Raw genomic sequence first — 21,568 nt, forward strand, 5'->3', positions numbered from 1 at the left:
CGACCACGAGCCGAGCGTTGCCGCTTTAAGCTACCCGATGCTGAGTGACTGACCGTGCGGCTGCTGTTTGCGACGGCTGCCCATGGCCCCGCTCCGGGCCTCCCGCTCTCTCCCGACCCCCGCCGCTCCGCTCGCGCTCCCTCAGCAGCCGCGAGACCGCCTTCAGCTGGGGGGGGCGGGACCCCGCTTAGACTGGCAGGCCGGTTAACCAACCCGCGCAGGGGGGCGGGACTAACGCCTCACTATACCCAATCAACGACGCCCAGGTTGTGAGAATTGGCCAATGAGCATTCAGGGGCGTATCTAGCCCAGGTCTTGTATATAAACAACACGAGCGTCCCGTTACTCCGGAGGAATGTGGTCTGGAGAGCTGAGAGGTTGTGGTAAGACCGGGGGAGTTTCCCCTTCCCCCCCCCCCCCCCCCCCGGGGGAGCCTGCCCACTTCCCTGCATTAAACCAGTCAATTATAAATAAAACAAAGGAGGCTATTCGGCCCTTCACATCTGTGCTAGCTCTTTTCTGCTTCCATCAGAGTTTTGAATGGACTTACCACTTATTAACTTTCTCTACACCTTATCTCTGACACCTTCCTTTTCCTTCTCTCCTATGTACTCTATGAACAGTATGTTTTGTCTGTGTGGCTTGCAAGAAACAATATTTTTCACTGTGTTCCAATCCGTGTGACAATAATAAATTGATTCAATCATTCTTTACTCTGTACTGTAAATTTTTCTTTTTCCAAATCCTAGTACGATATGAGTGCACAGGAAGCTACTTAGAAACACCCTTCCTGCTGTTTGAATGTGTGAAGATAAAATAACCAGCTGACTTCACCATATCTCAATTCGGCTGTGGAATTATTTTTAGGAAATGACACTGTTCATTTAGAGGGAAATAAAACCAAAACACTTTCCTGTTAATGGATGGTAAGAGTCCTGTCTGCAACACAATTTTAAATATACTTCACATCTTTCCGGCCACTGAAAATCATTAACTCCATGAAAATTATTCGTGATTTTGAACACTTCTATTAGAGACCCTCTTAATCCTTTCTGCAAAATTAGAACAATCGAAGTTTCTCTCGTCTCTCTACATAAATCCCTCATTTTGCCTAGCGTTCTAGTAAATCTCCTTTGCACCCTCTTTAAGGCCTTGACATCTTTCGTAGAATTCTGACAGCGCAGAAGGAGGCCCTATTCCCGTAACCCAACTATTTACCCTGCTAATCCAGGCATAGCCAATCAACCTAACCCACCCATTTTATGGACTGTAGGAGGAAACTGGAGGAAGCCCACACAGATGCACAGTGCAAGCTCCACACGGGCAGTGACCCGAGGCTGGAATTGAACCTGGGTCCCTGGTGCTGTGAGGCAGCTGTGCTAACCACTCCCTAATGTAGTGGCTAGAATTAAACAAATTTGCAATCCTACTGGTCTTTTACAAAATTTCAGCAAAATTTCCTTTTTTGTACTTTGTAGGTGAAATCTGACCAGAAAATGGCAGTGTGTTGGCTCCGGCATGTTTCTGGGTCAAATCTTGCTGTTCATTCATATTAATTTCCATTCCCACTGCTTCAGCAGTGTGTTCCCTCTGAATCACCCACAGCGTAACGATTTAATTGTTGCAAACACTGGGGAGTGCCATGTAATAACCCCCCCCCAGCACTTGTTGCACGGCTGCAAGAGGTGGCAGCCAAGAAACACAGCACCATGCTTTTCAGAGGGAGGGAGTGGCACAGATGTGGGATACCCTATACCCCTGCTCCAGGAGGCAGCCTTCCAGTGTCACCAAATCCGCCTGGGATGCAGAGGCAGCCCTGGTCAGTGCAAGTGCACTGCAGAAGAGGACAGGGCAACAGTGTGGGAAGAGGATGAATGCTCTTCACCCAGCCTGGGAAGTGAACCACTCCCCAGTTACCCACTGGACCCCCTCACGTTCCAATCCTTTCCCCTCACTCAGCCACTTTGGTCTTTGCTAACACCAAACACCAGGTCCTCCCCTCCCTCCCACAATCACCCCATTTCCCCCAGTAGCTGTTATGTTTCTGACACTTCACTTCCCAACCAAATCTCCTCGCCTGCCACACTTCATCACTATGTTAACTGTCAATACTCCCATCGACACTCTCCCTTTCTGTATCATTGCAGGACAAACTCTACCACAACAAGCGTCAAAGGCGCAGCCAGCTGTGAGGGCGTGCCCGAACTGAGAACCCTCACAGCAGCGAGCAGCGAGTCCTCGAGTCAGAGAGGAGGAAGCCTGCACTGCTGGTGATGTAGGGCAGCAAAGTGAGAATGCCCAACACAAATGCTCTCATTCCTCACGACTCAAGTGAGTAATCAATGTTCCCTCTGTATTACCTATACTGCACTGAAGCCATGTCCCTTCTCTTGCAGGTCAAATGTCAGGCCATCATTGGGCCCCCTGGAACCACTGGACTCCAGCAACTCTGTGGGGAATTTCTCCAACTCTACCGTGGAAGAGGCGTCACAGCTTTCACCCGCGCCAACGCAGATATTCATATCTTGGCAGGTTTGAAAAGTAGAAAAGTCTCTGGGTCACTCACTGGTGAGCATCTCACAGCTGAAGATCAGGCAGATTGTTAATCTTCAGGCAACCTGGCACTGCCAACCTGTGCCAAGAGGTGACCCCTATGGGAACCTCATGAGGGAAGGAGGGACTCCTATGTATGGAGTGGTGGCTGGGGACAAACAAAAGAGAGAATTCCAGCAATGGCCACTACAGCACATAATCAAGGGGAGGGGGGGAAGGAGCCTATAATTAGGGGCGAATGAATCAGCAATCGGGGGGGGGGGGGGAGTGGCTGATGATCACGGGTGGGGGGGGGGGAAGGGGCCAATGATTGGAAGGGGGAAGTGACTGATGATTGGTGGGGTAGGAGGGAAAGGGGCCAATGATTGTGAAGGGGGGAGGGGGGGGCCAATGATTGGGGCGAGGTGGGTGGGGAGAAGTGCTGACTCTGATCAGGGTGGGGAGGGGAGCCCCTGAGGTCTCCATGGTGGGCTGGGGAGAGGGGAAATTTATATACGTTCTGATTAGGACACCTTTTAAAGGTGGTGCCCTGATCTCAGTGCAGCCAGGTTTTGCTAATACATTGAGGTCTCGACCCCTGCATGACACACACCCACTGATTTTTTTTTGGCAGAGTCTGGAGAGAAACACACCAGCTTTCTCACCAGAAAAAAAATCACTCTGCCTATTCTTGGTAAGATTTCTAAGCAGGATTCTGTTTAACTGCAGCCCCTTTAACTTCCCTTTACATTGTATTCTAGCTCCAATGTTGTAATGACTATCATTCGCCTATTTAATTTTTTTTGTATGTAATTATTACGTTTAGTGACCAATGTGCAACCATCATTATAGAATCCCTACAGTGCAGAGGGGGGGCATTTGGCCCATTGAGTCTGCACCGACCACAATCCCACCCAGGCTCTGTCCCCAATAAGCCCACATATTTGCCCCACTAATCCCTGTAATTCACACATCCCAGGATACTAAGGGGATTTAACATGGCCAATCAAGCTAACCCACACATCTTTGGACTGTGGGAGGAAACCGGAGCACCCAGAGGAAACCCACACAGACACAGGGCAAATGTGCAAACTCCACACAGTCACCCAAGCCAGGAATTGAACCCAGGTACCTGGTGCTGTGAAGCAACAGTACTAACCACTGTGTCACCGTGCCGCCCAATGAATCTCTTTGGACCTTCATTCACTGTTTAGATTTTCCTTTCTTGGCCAAAATGGCTTATTTCACACGTGAAATCCATCTGTCAGAGTTTTAGCCTCTCAATTAAGCTATCAATGTCCCTTCTGTAACTTTAGCTCGTTTACACTACTTACACTGTCACCTTATTTTGTTTCATTAGCAAGCTCAGATATATGGCTCTCAAATGTAATAAACATACTGAATGGTTGAGATGTCACCACAGATCTTTGTGGGATGCCCCTAATCACTAAAAAAGGGACTGAGTACTTTTGTGGTAAAGGAAATATTAAAAGCTAAGACAGAGCCTAACCCACAGATCTTTAGACCGTGGGACGAAACCAGATCACCCAGAGGAAACCCACACAGACACAGGGAGAATGTGCAAACTCCACACAGACAGTGTGAGAGTATGCAAATCATCTAAATACAAGCGCTAAATATAAAAAAGGATAGTAAGAGTTTTTCTAAATATATAAAAAGGAGGAGGCTGGCTAGGGTGAATGTTGGACCCTTAGAGGATGAGAGGGGGGATTTAGTGGTGGGAGATGAGGAAATGGCTGAGGCCTTGAATAACTTTTTTGCTTTGGACTTCACGGAGGAGGACGCTAATAGTTTGCTGTTTGTTAACGATGGAAGGATGGTAGGAATGGAGGGCCTGAATGAGATCATTGTTACTAGAGAGGCAGTGCTCGACAGACTAGAGGGACTGATGGTGGACAAGTCCCCAGGACCGGATGGAATGCATCCAAGGGTTCTGAAGGAAATGGCAGAGGTGATAGTGGATGCCTTAGTGATTATTTTCCAAACCTCGCTGGATTCCGGGAAAGTGCTGGAAGATTGGAAAACGGCTAATGTTACGCCACTGTTTAAAAAGGGTAGCAGGCAAAAGACAGGGAATTATAGACTGTTTAGTTTAACGTCTGTTGTAGGAAAAATGCTTGAATCCGTAATCAAGGAGAAAATAGCGAGACATCTTGAGAAGAATTGTTTTATAGAGCAGACGCAGCACGGATTTGTTAAGGGGAAGTCGTGTCTGACGAATTTATTGGAATTCTATGAGGATGTGTCTAGTGCGGTGGATAGAGGGGAACTGGTGGATGTGGTGTTTCTCGATTTTCAGAAGGCGTTTGATAAGGTGCCGCACAAAAGGTTGTTACAGAAGGTAAGGGAGCATGGAGTTGGGGGTAAGTGTTAGCGTGGATAGGGGATTGGCTGTCAAATAGGAGGCAGAGAGTGGGGGTCAATGGGTGCTATTCGGATTGGCGGTTGGTGACTAGTGGAGTGCCCCAGGGATCGGTGCTGGGGCCTCAGCTATTTACCATCTATATAGATGATCTGGAGGAGGGAGCCGAGTGTGAGGTGTCAAAATTTGCTGATGACACAAAGATAAGTGGAACAACAAATTGTGCGGAGGGTGTGGAAAGTCTGCAGAGGGATCTAGATAGGCTGAGCGAGTGGGCGAGGACCTGGCAGATGGAATACAATGTTGGCAAATGTGAGGTTATCCACTTTGGTAGGAATAATAGTAGGAAGGACTACTACTTACAGGGCAAAAAACTGCAGCATGCTACGGTGCAGAGGGACCTGGGGGTCCTTGTGCATGAGTCGCAAAAACCCAGCCTACATGTGCAGCAGGTGGTCAGGAAGGCAAATGGGATGCTGGCCTTCATAGCGAGGGGGATTGAATATAAAAGTAGGGAGGTCTTGCTGCAACTGTACAGGGCACTGGTGAGGCCGCAGCTGGAGTACTGTGTGCAGTTTTGGTCGCCGCACTTGTGCAAGGATATTTTGGCCTTGGAGGGAGTGCAGAGGAGGTTTACTAGGCTGATACCGGAGTTGAGGGGGTTGAGCTATGAGGAGAGGCTGAATAGACTGGGCTTGTACTCGTTAGAGTTTAGAAGGATGAGGGGGGATCTCATTGAGACGTATAAGATGATGAAATGGATGGATAGGGTAGAGGTGGAGAGGTTCATCCCGCTCAGAAAGGACAGGAGGACTAGAGGGCACAGCCTCAAGATAAGGGGGGGTGCAGTTTAGAACAGAGTTGAGGAGGAACTTCTTCACTCAAAGGGTGGTGAATCTCTGGAATTCTCTGCCCGTTGAAGTGGTGGAGGCTGCCTCGCTAAATATATTTAAGACGCGGGTAGATAGGTTTTTGGTAGGCAAGGGGATTAAGGGTTATGGGGAGAAAGCGGGAAAGTGGAACTGAGCCACTTCAGATCAGCCATGATCTTATTGAATGGCGGGGCAGGCTCGAAGGGCTAGATGGCCTACTCCTGCTCCTATTTCTTATGTTCTTATCTTCAAAAACGAAACTGAAACTCATATTCAGAGACAAAAGTGTTTCTTTTCCATCAAATTAAAAATCAAACTTAGAAGCATTTAGCTAGCCTGTTTGTAATATGTTATTGTGTCTTTTTGTACCTTCCTCACAAAAATACAACTTTGTTTAAAAAAATACTCAATATAAACTTAATCTGAATAAAACTCTGCTTCGAATAATTTTAAAAAACAGATATTGTTAGAAGCTGCATCAATTAGACCAACTGAATGTTACCAATACACAAGGAAAATATGAATGTGTTATCTGTCCAGCCTGTAGAATCTACCAGTAAAGTTTATTTATTAGTCACAAGTAAGGCTCAGACTAACACCGCAATGAAGTTACTGTGAAATTTCCCCACTCACTACACTCCGGCACTTGTTCGGGTCAACGTGCCTAACCAGCACAAGTTTCAGACTGTGGGAGGAAACTGGAGCACCCAGAGGAAACCCATGCAGACATGGGGAGAACAAATTCCACACAGAGACCTAAGCTGAGAATTGAACCTGGGTCCCCGCTAACCATTGTGCCACCATGCCACCCTTACCACAACTCTGGACACAGTATCAAGACCTGGTTTTTGAGAAGAGGCACGGACCTTCAAATAAAACCTTTACAATAGTTTATGAAGTACATTCATAATTGTTATTTGGGTGAACATGTAAACCACTTGGCAAACATTAACAACTTACATTTTTATAACACTTTTAGTGTTGTTGAACAGCAAGGCCCCATGAACAACAATGAGGTGATTAACTAGTGAAACTATTTTTGTAAGGCGGTGGATGCAGCAAGAACACTGGCCAGAATGCCAGAGCTCCTTACTCAGAGAGCACGATGGTATCTTCAACGTTAATGGGGAATCAGGAACAGAGACAGAATGTGCTCAGGTTAGGCCACTGCAGCACTCTCTCTATATTGTGCTGCAGTGTCAGCCTGGATTAAATGTATTGCAATGGGTCCTGAACCCTCAACTTTCTAACTCCAATTATTTAAAAAAAAACAGAAAAAGAACACGACAAATCTCAATTTCTTGTTGTTTGGTTATTTATTGTCTGCCTTATATTTTGGGTTTTGCGAATGACAATATTACCTTACTGAAATAAAAACCCAGGAAGGGACAGGTTATCAAACCTGATGAAGGTCATGCTAGGTAGTTTATGTCCATTAATAATTCAGGGAGCTAGGTGAGTTACACTGTCAATTAATGCAAAACATGCATGAGTGAACATCAGCGTCTGTTTATCAATAGTCATTTGTTTGCCTTTAATGGTAAAAATTCCTGATAAAATCTTCTACATTTACCAATAAATTCCTCCTGTTAGTCAGTTGCCAATACAATCTCACAGAAATTGGTATTGAAATGTGTGCAATGCTAGGGGGAATAATGGTATTCAATTTGTACAAGTGCAATGTTGTGCATGTGAGCAGGAGTAATGTTAGATGTACATATTCTGCAGAGAGATTGGGACTGAAATGAAAGAAACAATCCTATTTATATGAAAAGCTTGGAAACTGTCAGAAAGCTGTTCAATCATTCAGCCTACCCGATCTGATTCTCATTGATATCCAAACCTCTACTTCCCCAGACATGACAGTGTTCAGAAGTAGGGATCCCTTCCTAACCCAAGGGAGTTGAAGCTTTTTTTAATTTATTCAAGGGATGTGGGCTTCATTGTCGAGGCCAGTATTCATCCCTAATTGCCTTTGAGAAGGTGGTGAACTGCTGTAGTCTATGTGGTGTTGGTATACTCGCAGTGCTGTTAGGGAGTGAGTTCCAGGATTTTGGCTCAGTGATACTGAAAGCACTGCAATATATTTCCAAGTCAGGGTGGTGAGTGGCTTGGCAGCAGAACTTCCAGCTGATGGTGTTCCCATGCATCTGCTATCCTTGTCCTTCTAGATGGTAGTGGTCCAGAGTTTGGAAGGTGCCATCTAAGGAGTCTTAGTGAGTTCCTGCAGTGCATCTTGTAGATGGTACACACCTCTGATTAAAACCCTGATTGAGATTAACTAAAAATTCAACTATGTAGTCCTAGTTCAGGACTCTCTTAAGGTTAACATGTAGATTAGTTGGCAGTTAGGAAGGCAATTTCAATATTAGCATTAATTTCTGGAGGGCTAGAATACAAGAGCTGTCAGATCCCATTTGGAATACTGTGAGCAGTTTTGTGTCCAATATCTAAGGATGTGCTGGCCTTGGCAGGAGTCCAGTGGACTTTCACAGGAGTGATGCCAGGAATGAAGGGTCTGCCAAACGAGGAGCGGTTGAGGAATCTCGATGGAGTTTAAAAGGATGAGGGGGGGATCTAATTGAAACTTACAGAATGTTGAGAGGATGTTTCCACAAGTGGGAGAGACTAGAGAGGATGTTTCCACAAGTGGGAGAGACTAGAGGGGATGTTTCCACCAGTGGGAGAGACTGGAGAGGACGTTTCCATGAATGGTAGAGACTAGAACACCAGGGCACAACCTCAAAATTAATGGATGCTCCGTTAAAACCGAGGAGGAATTTCTTCAGCCAGAAGGTGCTGAATCTGTGGAGCTCATTGCCACGGAAGGCTATGAAGGGCGGGTCATTGAGTGTCAAGACAGAGATAGATAGGTTCATGATCAACAAGGGGATCAAGGGTTATGGGGAGAAGGCAGGAGAATGGGGATGAGAATCATATCATCATGATTGAATGCCAAACTTGATGGGCTGAATGGCCTAATTCAGCTCCTATATCTTATGGTCATTATAACATTCATGTATATGGTGCTTTTAGCATGACAAATTCCCTGAAATGTTTTGTGGTGGCAAAAAAATGTACCAAATAATAATATATCTATTGTCATGTACTCCCTGCTTTTATTTATAAAACCCAAAATGTTGCTGGTCTTTATTGAATAAAGTTAGTCAAATTTGGCTGAACGGTGGCACTATTGCCTCAGAGTCAGAGATTGTTAGTTTAAGTCCCTTGTAAGTAATTTGACAAAACCTCAGCTCACTTCAGCACTGCACTGTCAGAATTGCCGATTTCCCGATGAGACTTCAAACTAAGGTGCCCCTTGTCCTTCTCAGTAAGATATCCCATGGCGCTCTTAGAATAACAGGGAGTTCTCCTGGTGGCCAAAACCTGTTTATAGGAACATAGGTAATAGGAGTATGGGGTAGTCTATTCAGTCATCGAGACTGCTTCACCTTTCAAACAGATCATGACTGATCTGCTACCTCTTATGCCATTTTCCCCACTATCCCCACATCGCTTGATGTCATTTGTATCCAGAAATCTATTAATTCCTGCCTTAAACATACTCAATAACCGAGTCCTCTGGGGTAGAAAATAACAAAGATTCGTTGACCTCTGAGTGACGAAATTCCTCCTCAGCTAAGTCTTAAATGTCCTACCACTTACTATGAGACTGTGTTCCCTGGTTCTTGGGCCTAACTATTCCTGTTTCTCATTAGTTCTTTGCTGTTTGTGAACCTTACTGAACACAAAGTGGTTGCTACATTACAATAATGACCATGTTTCAAAATACTTTAGCATCTGTCAAGGGGCTTGAGAAGTGAAATCTAATATAAAAAGACAAAAGCATTTCTTTACAGATTCATAATTTCAAAGGATTATCCATTTAAACCCCAGGCCCCCATTTTCATCCATACCCTTCGATGGCTGGGTTTCCCAGTATAAACTAAAACCTAAATGGAAGAAAATCAAAATAAATTTAATGCTAATAGTTAGTGCGGAGGTGCTCGAAATACAGCCTGGGATCATTAGTGCCTTGCCTCTCATTTATCTGTACCCCTAGGCTGCACTACGTACCTCTGGTCTTCCAGTTCTGACCAGGCTTAGCTGGTGCTGTTCGGTTAAATGCTGTCTTTTTCTGGTGCTTGTCCCTTTAATGATCACATGACCAGGGAACCAATGAGGGAGCAGGTTGGGGGGGGTATCACCCTGGTAGCTCAGGTTTCTATTTCAGAACGTTCTCAGAAGCTGATTGCAGCCACGTGGCTGTAAGCCTCCGCTTAATCGCTACCTGTAAATAAATGTTTTTTCTTTTCTAGCTGGTGACAAGGGTAAAAGCAGGCCTTGAGCTATGAGTAGACAGTTTCCATTGAAGTTCAGTGAAGCTGAGACCAGGAAGAGTAATTACAAAAATGTCCCTAATTGGATGGATAGATTGTCCTCCATGAATCCTTGGACACAATAAAACATTTGGGCTATTACTTTCAGGGAAACGGAATAAAGATGGAGAGGAAGAAAAGGCCATCCTCTTGAGTGGCACAAGACTTATAATTTGATTTGCAGTCTCACAGCCCTAACCGCACTCAACTTCTAGTCACTCAGTAAGATTGTTGAGTTGGTAAAGTGACAATTCTATCCAAAACCACCAATCATATTGCAGAGATTTAAGTTTAATTCAAGAGGGAGAGTCCCCAGGGGAAACTATTGCAACTTGTATCACCAGGTTGTAGCAAGTTTCGGAGCATCGTGACTTTGGAGTCGCTTTGAATGAAATGCTATGGGACAGACTAATCTGCAGGATAAATAATGAGGCTATTCAATGGAAATTACTAGTATAGGAGATAGCATTGGCATTAGAGAACGCTGAAAACAGTGTAGAAGAGTTCCAAAGTGCTTACGTGGATACAGCCACAAAAAAAAATTTAAAAGAGATCAATTGAGAAAGATTGAAGCAGAAGATTCAATCAATGGTTACCCCCACAATACAAAGATTGAAGCAGAATGTTGTGGGGGTAACCTTGCCCCTGAACCCTGCAGCAATAAAAAGTCTGAATGTTTTATCTGTCACTGGAAAAGCCATTTAAGGGATCGGTGCAAAAGCAAGTCAGGTCTACTGAGCAGCCAATTAAAGTAGAATGGCTCAAGTATATAACATGGAAGAAGCAAGCATCACCAATTTAGATGTTCACTCCTTGTTTAATGTAAAAGATGGCAAGTTAGCCCGCATTACTGTTCAGTTCCTGGTAAATGGAAATCCTCTTAAGATAGAAATAGATACTGGGGCATTTGGTACTGTGATAGGTCAACATATATTTTGAGAGGAGCCCAGTCATTGAATTTAAAAAGTACTGCAGCAAAGTTAACAGAAGAAGCTATAAAAAATAATGGGCACAACAATAATAGGCTATGAGCAAAAGTCTGCCCAGTTCCTAGTAATAATAGTGTCAGGTGAAGGATATGGGTGCAGAATGGACAGCGCCCATAGTTCCCGTGTTAAAACCAGCCAAGACCGTCCATATTTGTGGAGGCTACAAGTTAATAGTAATATTGCTGTCAAGTTGGACAAATATCCAATCCTAGGTGGTCCACTTTGGTAGGAATAATGGTAGGAAGGACTATTACTTACGTGGCGAAAAACTGCAGCAGGCGACGGTGCAGAGGGACCTTGGGGTCCTTGCGCATGAGTCGCAAAAACCCAGCCTGCAGGTGGGATGCTGGCCTTCATAGCGAGGGGGATTGAATATAAAAGTAGGGAGGTCTTGCTGCAGCTGTATAGAGCATTGGTGAGGCCGCAGCTGGAGTACTGTGTGCAGTTTTGGGCGCCGCACCTGCGCAAAGATATTTTGGCCTTGGAGGGAGTGCAGAGGAGGTTTACTAGGCTGATACCGGAGTTGAGGGGGTTGAGCTATGAGGAGAGGCTGAATAAACTAGGCTTGTACTCGTTAGAGTTTAGAAGAATGAGGGGAGATCTCATTGAGACGTATAAGATGATGAATGGGATGGATAGGATAGAGGTGGAGTGACTCTTCCCGCTCAAAAAAGACAGTAGGACGAGGGGGCACAGCCTCAAGATAAGGGGGGGGGGGAGCGGTTTAGAACGGAGTTGAGAAGGAACTTCTTCACTCAAAGGGTGGTGAATCTCTGGAATTCTCTGCCCACTGAAGTGGTGGAGGCTGCCTCGCTAAATATTTTTAAGACGCGGGTTGATGGGTTTTTGATTAGAGGAGGGATTAAGGGTTATGGGGAGAGGGCGGGAAAGTGGAACTGAGCCACGACAGATCAGCCATGATCTTATTGAATGGCGGGGCAGGCTCGAAGGGCTAGATGGCCTACTCCTGCTCCTATTTCTTATGTTCTTCTTATGTTAAAGATTGAAATAACTGGACCAGGCTTAACAAATGGACATTAGAGGATCAGTCAGAAACATGTCAATGGTTTCAGAGAGTTAGAATTGCCACCAGGAGCTATATTGCCAGCTGGAAATGTTGCTGACTATCCAAGCACTGAGGTACCTGGTCATCTCCAAGGAAACAGATAGAATTGAACTGCCTGTGCCTGAAGAGGTGTCTTCAGTGTGGTTTCACCTTACGGCAATCCCTTAGAAGGGACCCAGAGCCGTTACACTGCTCCACAAGGATTCAGAAGCCCCCTGGAAGACTTAATTTAGAATTGTTTAAATGTTTAATTATCTTAGACTGTGTAAACTGAGTACTGACTTTTGTATAAAAGGACTTAGATGGGGAGGAGTGTGGTGATTATCCCCTTAAAGATCCATTTGCAGAGTAAGGGTCACATTTTACAGGAAATCAATCAGGGTGCAGTGCGGGCGTCACCCTGCTCAGCTGGGGTTTCTGTTCCAGAACTTTCTGAAGAGTTGACTACAGTCAACAAGCTGCTGTATAGGTTCTACCTGCAAATAAGCATATTGTTGTTTCCCCTAACTGGCGAACAGAAATTATTACACTTTCTTAATCCCCAGCAAAATGAAAATGCCAAGTGGATAATATTAGGAGGTAGGGTTGCCACATCAATATTCCAACAGTAAGTGAAAGGGACATATTAATGTATTTATTTATAGGTCACCATTTCCTGTTGGCACTCAGGTCTGCAGCTGACAACTGCCTACATCTACAGTCATGGTGTGGATGTGCCGGTGTTGGACTGGGGTAAACAGTAAAAAGTCTGACAACACCAGGTTTAAGTCCAATCGATTTGACAGTACATTCACTAGCTTTCAGGTTAGTCCCTTCGTCAGGTGAATGGAGGGTTCTGGCCTCAGACAGAGCATATATGAAGCCAGAACTCTCCATTCACCTGACGAAGGGACTAACCCGAAAGCTAGTGAGTGTACTATCAGTGAGTGTACTATCAAATAAATCGGTTGGACTTAAACCTGGTGTTGTCAGACTTTTTACTACATCTACAGTAACATGACCGAAATCCCAAATTTAAGGAAGTCACAGGCACAGGCCTATTACTTCTTGGCACATGTTGAGTAGAAATGTATTAATGTAACCAAAACACTGCAAACACAGAAGATACCAAAGCTAACACAATTTGAGGCTGCATTCAAGGGTTTTATTTCAAACTGTGTTTGTTGTTCTGATTCCCTAATAGTCTGATAGAATTGATGTGAATTGTTGGACTATTGTATATCACATATTTCTTTGTTCTGTAACTATTTCCGGTCCATCTTGATTTTAATTTGTGTAGTTGCACAAACAGGGAACTGCTTATTTTTGCTCGTTGGTTGCAACATCAACTGAAGGCACAGTGTTTGTGGTTTCGTGTACACTGACAACACCCATTTCCACCTCACCATTGCCTCTCTTGATTCTTGCTGTTTGTGAACCTTACTGAACACAAAGTGGTTGCTACATTACAATAATGACCATGTTTCAAAATACTTTAGCATCTGTCAAGGGGCTTGAGAAGTGAAATCTAATATAAAAAGACAAAAGCATTTCTTTACAGATTCATAATTTCAAAGGATTATCCATTTAAACCCCAGGCCCCCATTTTCATCCATACCCTTCGATGGCTGGGTTTCCCAGTATAAACTAAAACCTAAATGGAAGAAAATCAAAATAAATTTAATGCTAATAGTTAGTGCGGAGGTGCTCGAAATACAGCCTGGGATCATTAGTGCCTTGCCTCTCATTTATCTGTACCCCTAGGCTGCACTACGTACCTCTGGTCTTCCAGTTCTGACCAGACTTATCTGGTGCTGTTCGGTTAAATGCTGTCTTTTTCTGGTGCTTGTCCCTTTAATGATCACATGACCAGGGAACCAATGAGGGAGCAGGTTGGGGGGGGTATCACCCTGGTAGCTCAGGTTTCTATTTCAGAACGTTCTCAGAAGCTGATTGCAGCCACGTGGCTGTAAGCCTCCGCTTAATCTCTACCTGTAAATAAATGTTTTTTCTTTTCTAGCTGGTGACAAGGGTAAAAGCAGGCCTTGAGCTATGAGTAGACAGTTTCCATTGAAGTTCAGTGAAGCTGAGACCAGGAAGAGTAATTACAAAAATGTCCCTAATTGGATGGATAGATTGTCCTCCATGAATCCTTGGACACAATAAAACGTTTGGGCTATTACTTTCAGGGAAACGGAATAAAGATGGAGAGGAAGAAAAGGCCATCCTCTTGAGTGGCACAAGACTTATAATTTGATTTGCAGTCTCACAGCCCTAACCGCACTCAACTTCTAGTCACTCAGTAAGATTGTTGAATTGGTAAAGTGACAATTCTATCCAAAACCACCAATCATATTGCAGAGATTTAAGTTTAATTCATGAGGGAGAGTCCCCAGGGGAAACTATTGCAACTTGTATCACCAGGTTGTAGCAAGTTTCGGAGCATTGTGACTTTGGAGTCGCTTTGAATGAAATGCTATGGGACAGACTAATCTGCAGGATAAATAATGAGGCTATTCAATGGAAATTACTAGTATAGGCAATAGCATTGGCATTAGAGAACACTGAAAACAGTGTAGAAGAGTTCCAAAGTGCTTACGTGGATTCAGCCACAAAAAAAAATTTAGAAGAGATCAATTGAGAAAGATTGAAGCAGAAGATTCAATCAATGGTTACCCCCACAATACAAAGATTGAAGCAGAATGTTGTGGGGGTAACCTTGCCCCTGAACCCTGCGGAAATAAAAAGTCTGAATGTTTTATCTGTCACTGGAAAAGCCATTTAAGGGATTGGTGCAAAAGCAAGTCAGGTCTACTGAGTAGCCAATTAAAGTAGAATGGCTCAAGTATATAACATGGAAGAAGCAAGCATCACCAATTTAGGTGTTCACTCCTTGTTTAATGTAAAAGATGGCAAGTTAGCCCACATTACTGTTCAGTTCCTGGTAAATGGAAATCCTCTTAAGATAGAAATAGATACTGGGGCATTTGGTACTGTGATAGGTCAACATATATTTTGAGAGGAGCCCAGTCATTGAATTTAAAAAGTACTGCAGCAAAGTTAACAGAAGAAGCTATAAAAAATAATGGGCACAACAATAATAGGCTATGAGCAAAAGTCTGCCCAGTTCCTAGTAATAATAGTGTCAGGTGAAGGATATAGAACATAGAACATTACAGCGCAGAACAGGCCCTTCGGCCCACGATGTTGCGCCGACCAGCTTCTAAAAAAAAACACTAACCCACTAATCTAAACCAATCCCATTTCGTCCATAAACCTATCCACAGATCTCTTAAACGCCCCCAAACTAGGCGCATTTACAACTGCAGCTGGCAGGGCATTCCAGTCCCTCACCACCCTCTGGGTAAAGAACCTACCCCTGACATCAGTCCTATAACTACCCCCCCTTAATTTAAAGTCGTGCCCCCTCGTGCTAGCTTTCTCCATCCTAGGAAAAAGGCTATCACTATCTACCCTGTCTAAACCTCTAATCATCTTATATGTTTCAATAAGATCCCCTCTTAGCCGCCTTCTTTCCAGCGAAAACAACCCCAAATCTCTCAGTCTCTCCTCATAGGATCTCCCCTCCATACCAGGCAACATCCTGGTAAACCTCCTCTGCACCCTCTCCAAAGCCTCTACATCCTTCCTGTAATGTGGGGACCAGAACTGCACACAATACTCCAAGTGCGGCCGCACCAGAGTTGTGTACAGTTGCATCATGACGCTGCGACTCCTAAATTGAATCCCCCTACCAATAAACGCCAAGACACCGTATGCCTTCTTAACAACCTTATCTACTTGATTCCCAACTTTCAGGGATCTATGTACACATACACCTAGATCCCTCTGCTCCTCCACACTATTCAAAGTCCTCCCGTTAGCCCTATACTCTACACATCTGTTATTCCTACCGAAATGAATTACCTCACACTTCTCCACATTAAACTCCATCCGCCACCTCGCGGCCCAGCTCTGCAAACTTTCTAAGTCACCCTGCAAACTATGACACCCTTCCTCACAATCTACCACACCTCCGACTTTGGTGTCATCAGCAAACTTACTAATCCACCCAACTATACCCTCATCCAGATCATTAATAAAAATTACAAACAGCAGTGGCCCCAAAACAGATCCCTGAGGCACACCAATCGTAACCGAACTCCATGACGAATATTTACCATCAACCACCACCCTCTGTCTCCTATCTGCTAGCCAATTCCTGATCCAATTACCTAGATCACCCCCAATCCCATACATCTGCATTTTCTGCAGATATGGGTGCAGAATGGACAGCGCCCATAGTTCCCGTGTTAAAACCAGCCAAGACCGTCCGTATTTGTGGAGGCTACAAGTTAATAGTAATATTGCTGTCAAATTGGACAAATATCCAATCCTAAAGATTGAAATAACTGGACCAGGCTTAACAAATGGACATTAGAGGATCAATCAGAAACATGTCAATGGTTTCAGAGAGTTAGAATTGCCACCAGGGGCTATATTGCCAGCTGGAAATGTTGCTGACTATCCAGGCACTGAGGAAACTGGTCATCCTGAGGTACCTGGTCATTTCCATGGAAACAGATAGAATTGAACTGCCTGTGCCTGAAGAGGTGTTTGCCAAAATAAAGCAAACCTTATAGTCATCAACACTACTCGTACATTTTGATCCAACCAAACTGTTGGTAGTTACCTGTGATGCATCGCCATATGGAGTGGGAGCAGTCCACATGATGTCTGATGGAATTCAGAAGACGATTGCACTCACTGACGAAGTCAAGAATCTTATCAGATGCTGAGGAGAAATATTCTCGAATTGACAAGGAGAGTCTTATGGTAATCCATTCTGTAAAGAAATTTCACCTATATGGGAGAAATTTCACTATTGTATCGGATCACAAACCACTGTTGAGGTTATTCCAAGAGGATAAGCCTGTCCCTCTGACAGGGTTCAGAGATGGGTCTTGCTGTTGGCTGTGTACTGCTTTTCCTTCTAGAATAAACCAAGGGTGCAAATTTCAAATATAGATGCACTGAGCTGCTTCCTTCTGCTGCAGACTATAACATCACCACTTGTTCCAGAAGGAACAGTATTGGTGTTACAGCTGCTAGACATTCATAGAAGAAGCCTTTTGACTCATCAGGTTGGCACCAACATGCAAGAAACACCTGAATTCCCACCTACTCCCATCTCCAGCATTTGGCCCATAGTCCTGAATGTTATGACAATGCCAAGTCCTCATCCGGGTACTTTTTAAAGGATGTGAGGCAACTTGACTCTACCTCCCTTCCAGGCAGCACATTCCTGTCACCATCCTCTGGATAAAATGGTTTTTCCTCACATTCCCTCTAAACTTCTTGCCTCTCGCCTTGAACCTACAGCCCTTGTGAGTGACCCTTCAACTCAGGGGAACAGCTGCTCCTTATCCACTCAGTCTATGTCCCTCAATCTAGTACGCCTTGCCAGTCTCAGTTTCTGAGATAACGTTCTGGACTGATAGGCAAAGCTGTCCAAAGTTAAGATGGTGCTACAAAGTTGACACTATGATAAGTTAGAGTAGATCAGACTCTATCTACAATGCAGGGCAGAGATAACGGGTGAGATGGTGTGATATTGTTGGTGGAGGGGTTGTGTTATAGCACCACCCCAAGGGCAGTGGCAGGAGATGCATGATATAGAGAGATAAGATGAGTTCACTGGTCCAAAGCTATGTCTGGCAAGCTGACGTCAACAAAGAGATTAAATAAACAGTCAGTCAGTGCCTCAGTTGCTGCCATCAGAAAATATGTATCCTTGGGAGTGGCTGGCCAGCTATATTTGCGTTTGAATATAGATTTTGCTGCACTGTTCACGGGGCACATATTCCTCTTCGTGGTTGATGCACATTCAAAATGGTTAGATGTCCAGCTAATGGTCTACCATGGCCACCATGAACAGATTGCGGCAGATCTTTGCCATCCATGAAGTCTTAGCGTCTGACAATGGCATAGCATTTATGACTGAGGAATTCCACCTATCTGCCAGGTCAAATGGGATATGCACTTTTGGTCAGCTCCTTAACACCCAGTCTTGAAAGGTGAGCTGGACAAACATTTAAAGCCTTTAAGCAAGCTTAGCAATACTACCATCAAGGTCGTGCCAGCTGAATTATTAATAGGATGATGCCCACGAACCCACTTAAATTTTGTGTTTCCAAGGGGAGGCTGGAGGCTCAGCAAGCTCTCAGAAAGAATACCATAACTTGAAGAAAGCAGATAGAGCACTCAAGGTTGACAACCAATTCACGGCTAGAAATTTGGCAGTGGATCTGTCTGGGTGCCAGAAGAATTTGTTTTACACAAAGTACAAGGTCACTGTGTAACAAAAAACATGTAAATCATTTGAGGCAGAGATTCAGGGACCAACAGATGTGTCCTGCTGTGGATTCAGGAGTACAGCGACAGAGCCAGGGATATCTGCAGCCATTATGGTGCCAAGGCAGCCTCCAGCTTCTGTAGCCGAGGAGGCTGGGGGTCCTGGGGAAGATCTTGATCCTGAGCTGATGAGTTTGCCTTTTGCTTCTCTACAGGACAGGGATTGATGGCTGCTGAAGGACTCTATGGAGATGCAGCGTTCCACAATACTCAGGAAGTCTCTGGACCGACTGACTTTGAGAATGGATTTCCTGTACGTGTCCCTAATGTGATATTGTGTCTGTATGCCCAAGTGTAATGGCATTGCTCTTTTGTTTTCGCTTATATGTGCTCTCAAGGAGTCAGGGGGAAAGGAATGTGGTAACGTGGCTCCTTTAATAGGTGATCCTTGGCAGGCCTCGTGAACGGACTGGATCCTATGGAACGGCAGCGTGGAAAGCCGGGCCAATTGGGAATGGAAGCCCATGTCCTGGTGACTGGGAAGAGTTCCGTTGGAGCCAGGGAGGCAAGGAGAACAGATGTTTATGTCGGACCCTACAGTGTAAATAACTATCATAGGTGAATAAGCTCTTTTGTTGTTGGAGCCAAGTCGAGCCGCCTCCAGTTACCACTGACCTAAAATCTTATGTGGTTCAGTTTCATATTTTCTTTTATTATGCTCCTTTGAAGGACCTTGGGACATGTGAAAATGAATATTGCTGAAAAGAAACAAAATGTTTACTGTTAGATGTGATTCAGGATTAAGCAGCACTTGTTGAGCAATCCTGAGCATATTAGTAGTTACACCAACAACTAATTTAAGATAATTAGTCAAACTCATAGTGAGGCTCATTTTCATCTTCAAGAAGCAACATACATTCATATGCAGGGAGCCATTCTCTGCAAACAAGAAATATGGTCAAGCTTTGCTCCTTATTACAATTGCCAGGAGCTTATAGCTCCAGTTTTTTCCCTCCAGGCTTATCTAATGTACGCTCCACAGGTCAGAGCTCATCTGTGTGATCCCTGGAACCAAGGATTCAACATGCTGGTCAAACAGGTAAGTTTGAATGGAAGGTTCTCCATGGAGCTGCTCCTGTAATCACATCCTGTTTCTCTCCCATTTCTAACACGACTAATTATAGGCAGGTGAGCTTGACGTCTGTGGTAGGGAAATTGTTGGAGAGGATTCTTAGAGATAGGATGTATGCACATTTAGAACAGAATAATCTCATTAGTGTTAGACAGCACGGTTTTGTAAGAGGAAGGTCATGCCTCACAAATTTGGTGTTTTTGAGGAGGTAACAAAAATGATTGACAAGGGAAGGGCCGTGGATGTTGTCTTTATGGATTTTAGTAAAGTGTTTGACAAAGTCCCTCATGGCAGGTTGGTGCAAAAGGTTAACTCTCATGGGATAAAAGGTGAGGTGGCTAGATGGGTGGAGAACTGGCTTGGCCACTGACTTGGCTGATAGCCAAGTTACGCACACATGAGGACAGTCTCAACAGGGATCTTGGGTTCATGTCGCACTATCTGTAACCCCCGTGACTTGCCTGGGTTTGCAAAACCTCACTCACTGTGCTGTCTGGAGACAATACACATCTCTTTAACCTGTGATCAGTGCTCCATCCACTCACATTATCAGCCACTTCAGGTCTTGAACAGCAGGTTAGGTGTAAGGATTCGCATTCTAATCAGTAATCTCTAAACTGTCTGTGCTTTATATGCTCTGTCTGAGGCCAGAACTCTCCATTCACCTGACGAAGGGACTAACCCCGAAAGCTTGTGAGTCTATTATCAAATAAATCGGTTGGATTAAAACCTGGTGTTGTCAGAATTTTTACTGTGTTTTGGCCACAGAAGACAGAGGGTAACTGTGGAAGGGTCTTTTTCTGGCTGGAGGTCTGTGACTAGTGGTGTTCCGTAGGGCTCTGTACTGGGACCTCTGCTGTTTGTGATATATATAAATGATTTGGAAGAAGGTGTAACTAGAATGATCAGTAACTTTGTGGACGACACAAAGATGGCTGGACTTGTGGGTAGCGATGAACATTGTCAGAGAATACAGCAGGATATAGATAGGCTGCAAAATTGGGAGGAGAAATGGCAGACGGAATTTAATCCAGATAAATGTGAAGTGATGCATTTTGGTAGAACTAATGTAGTGGGGAACTATACAATAAATGGCAGAACCAGCAGGAGTATAGAAACACAGAGGGACCTGGGTGTGCAAGTCCACAGATCCTTGAAAGTGGCATCACAGATGGTGGTGAAGAAGGCATTTGGCATGCTTGCCTTTATTGCATGGGGTATAGAGTAAAAGTTGGTGTCTGATGTTACAGCCATATAGAACTTTGGTTCGGCCACATTTGGAATACTGTGTCCAGTTCTGGTTGCCACACTACCAGAAGGACATGGAGGCTTTGGAGAGAGTACAGAAAAGGTTTACCAGGATGTTGCCTGGTATGGAGGGTCTTAGCAATGAGAGATTGGGTAGACTGGGGTTGTTCTCCCTGGAAAGACAGGGGATGAGGGGAGACCTAACAGAGGTGTATAAAATTAAGAAGGGCATAGATAAGGTGAACAGTGGGAAGCTTTTTCCCAGATCGCAGGTAACAATCTCGAGGTTCACAAGTTCAGGATGAAGGGGGCGAGGTTTAACTCAGATATCAGAGGGACGTATTTTACACAGAGGGTAGTGGGGGCCTGGAAATGCACTGCCAAGCAGGGTGGTGGAGACGGACATGCTGGGATCGTTTAAGACTTATCTGGATAGAACAAATAACAGACTGGGAATGGAGGGATACAAATGAATGGTCTAGTTGGACCAATGAGAGGCACAGGCTTGGAGGACCAAAGGGCCTGTTTCCTGTGCTGTATTGTTCTTTGCTAATAAGCTCACCAGTAAGACTATCAACAGCAAGTGTAGCAGAGAAATAATTTGTGATTGGAGAAGCAACGAACATCAGAAGCG

At 44.5% G+C, this 21,568-nt stretch overlaps 1 protein-coding gene across 1 annotated transcript in view; it reads right to left on the minus strand.

The window, feature by feature from the left end:
• LOC145361103 (choline transporter-like protein 2) overlaps positions 1–135 on the minus strand; it is a 106,097-nt gene extending 105,962 nt beyond the window's left edge. The window contains exon 1 of the mRNA XM_080216693.1: positions 54–135. Coding sequence (XP_080072819.1) covers positions 54–84 — 31 coding nt within the window. The 5' untranslated portion in view covers positions 85–135. The remainder of the gene's footprint in view (positions 1–53) is intronic.
• Positions 136–21,568: the final 21,433 nt, after the last annotated feature.

This window comes from Carcharhinus amblyrhynchos, chromosome 33 (genome assembly GCF_965287045.1).
Source record: "Carcharhinus amblyrhynchos chromosome 33, sCarAmb.v2.hapA, whole genome shotgun sequence".
NCBI classification, from domain to species: domain Eukaryota; kingdom Metazoa; phylum Chordata; class Chondrichthyes; order Carcharhiniformes; family Carcharhinidae; genus Carcharhinus; species Carcharhinus amblyrhynchos.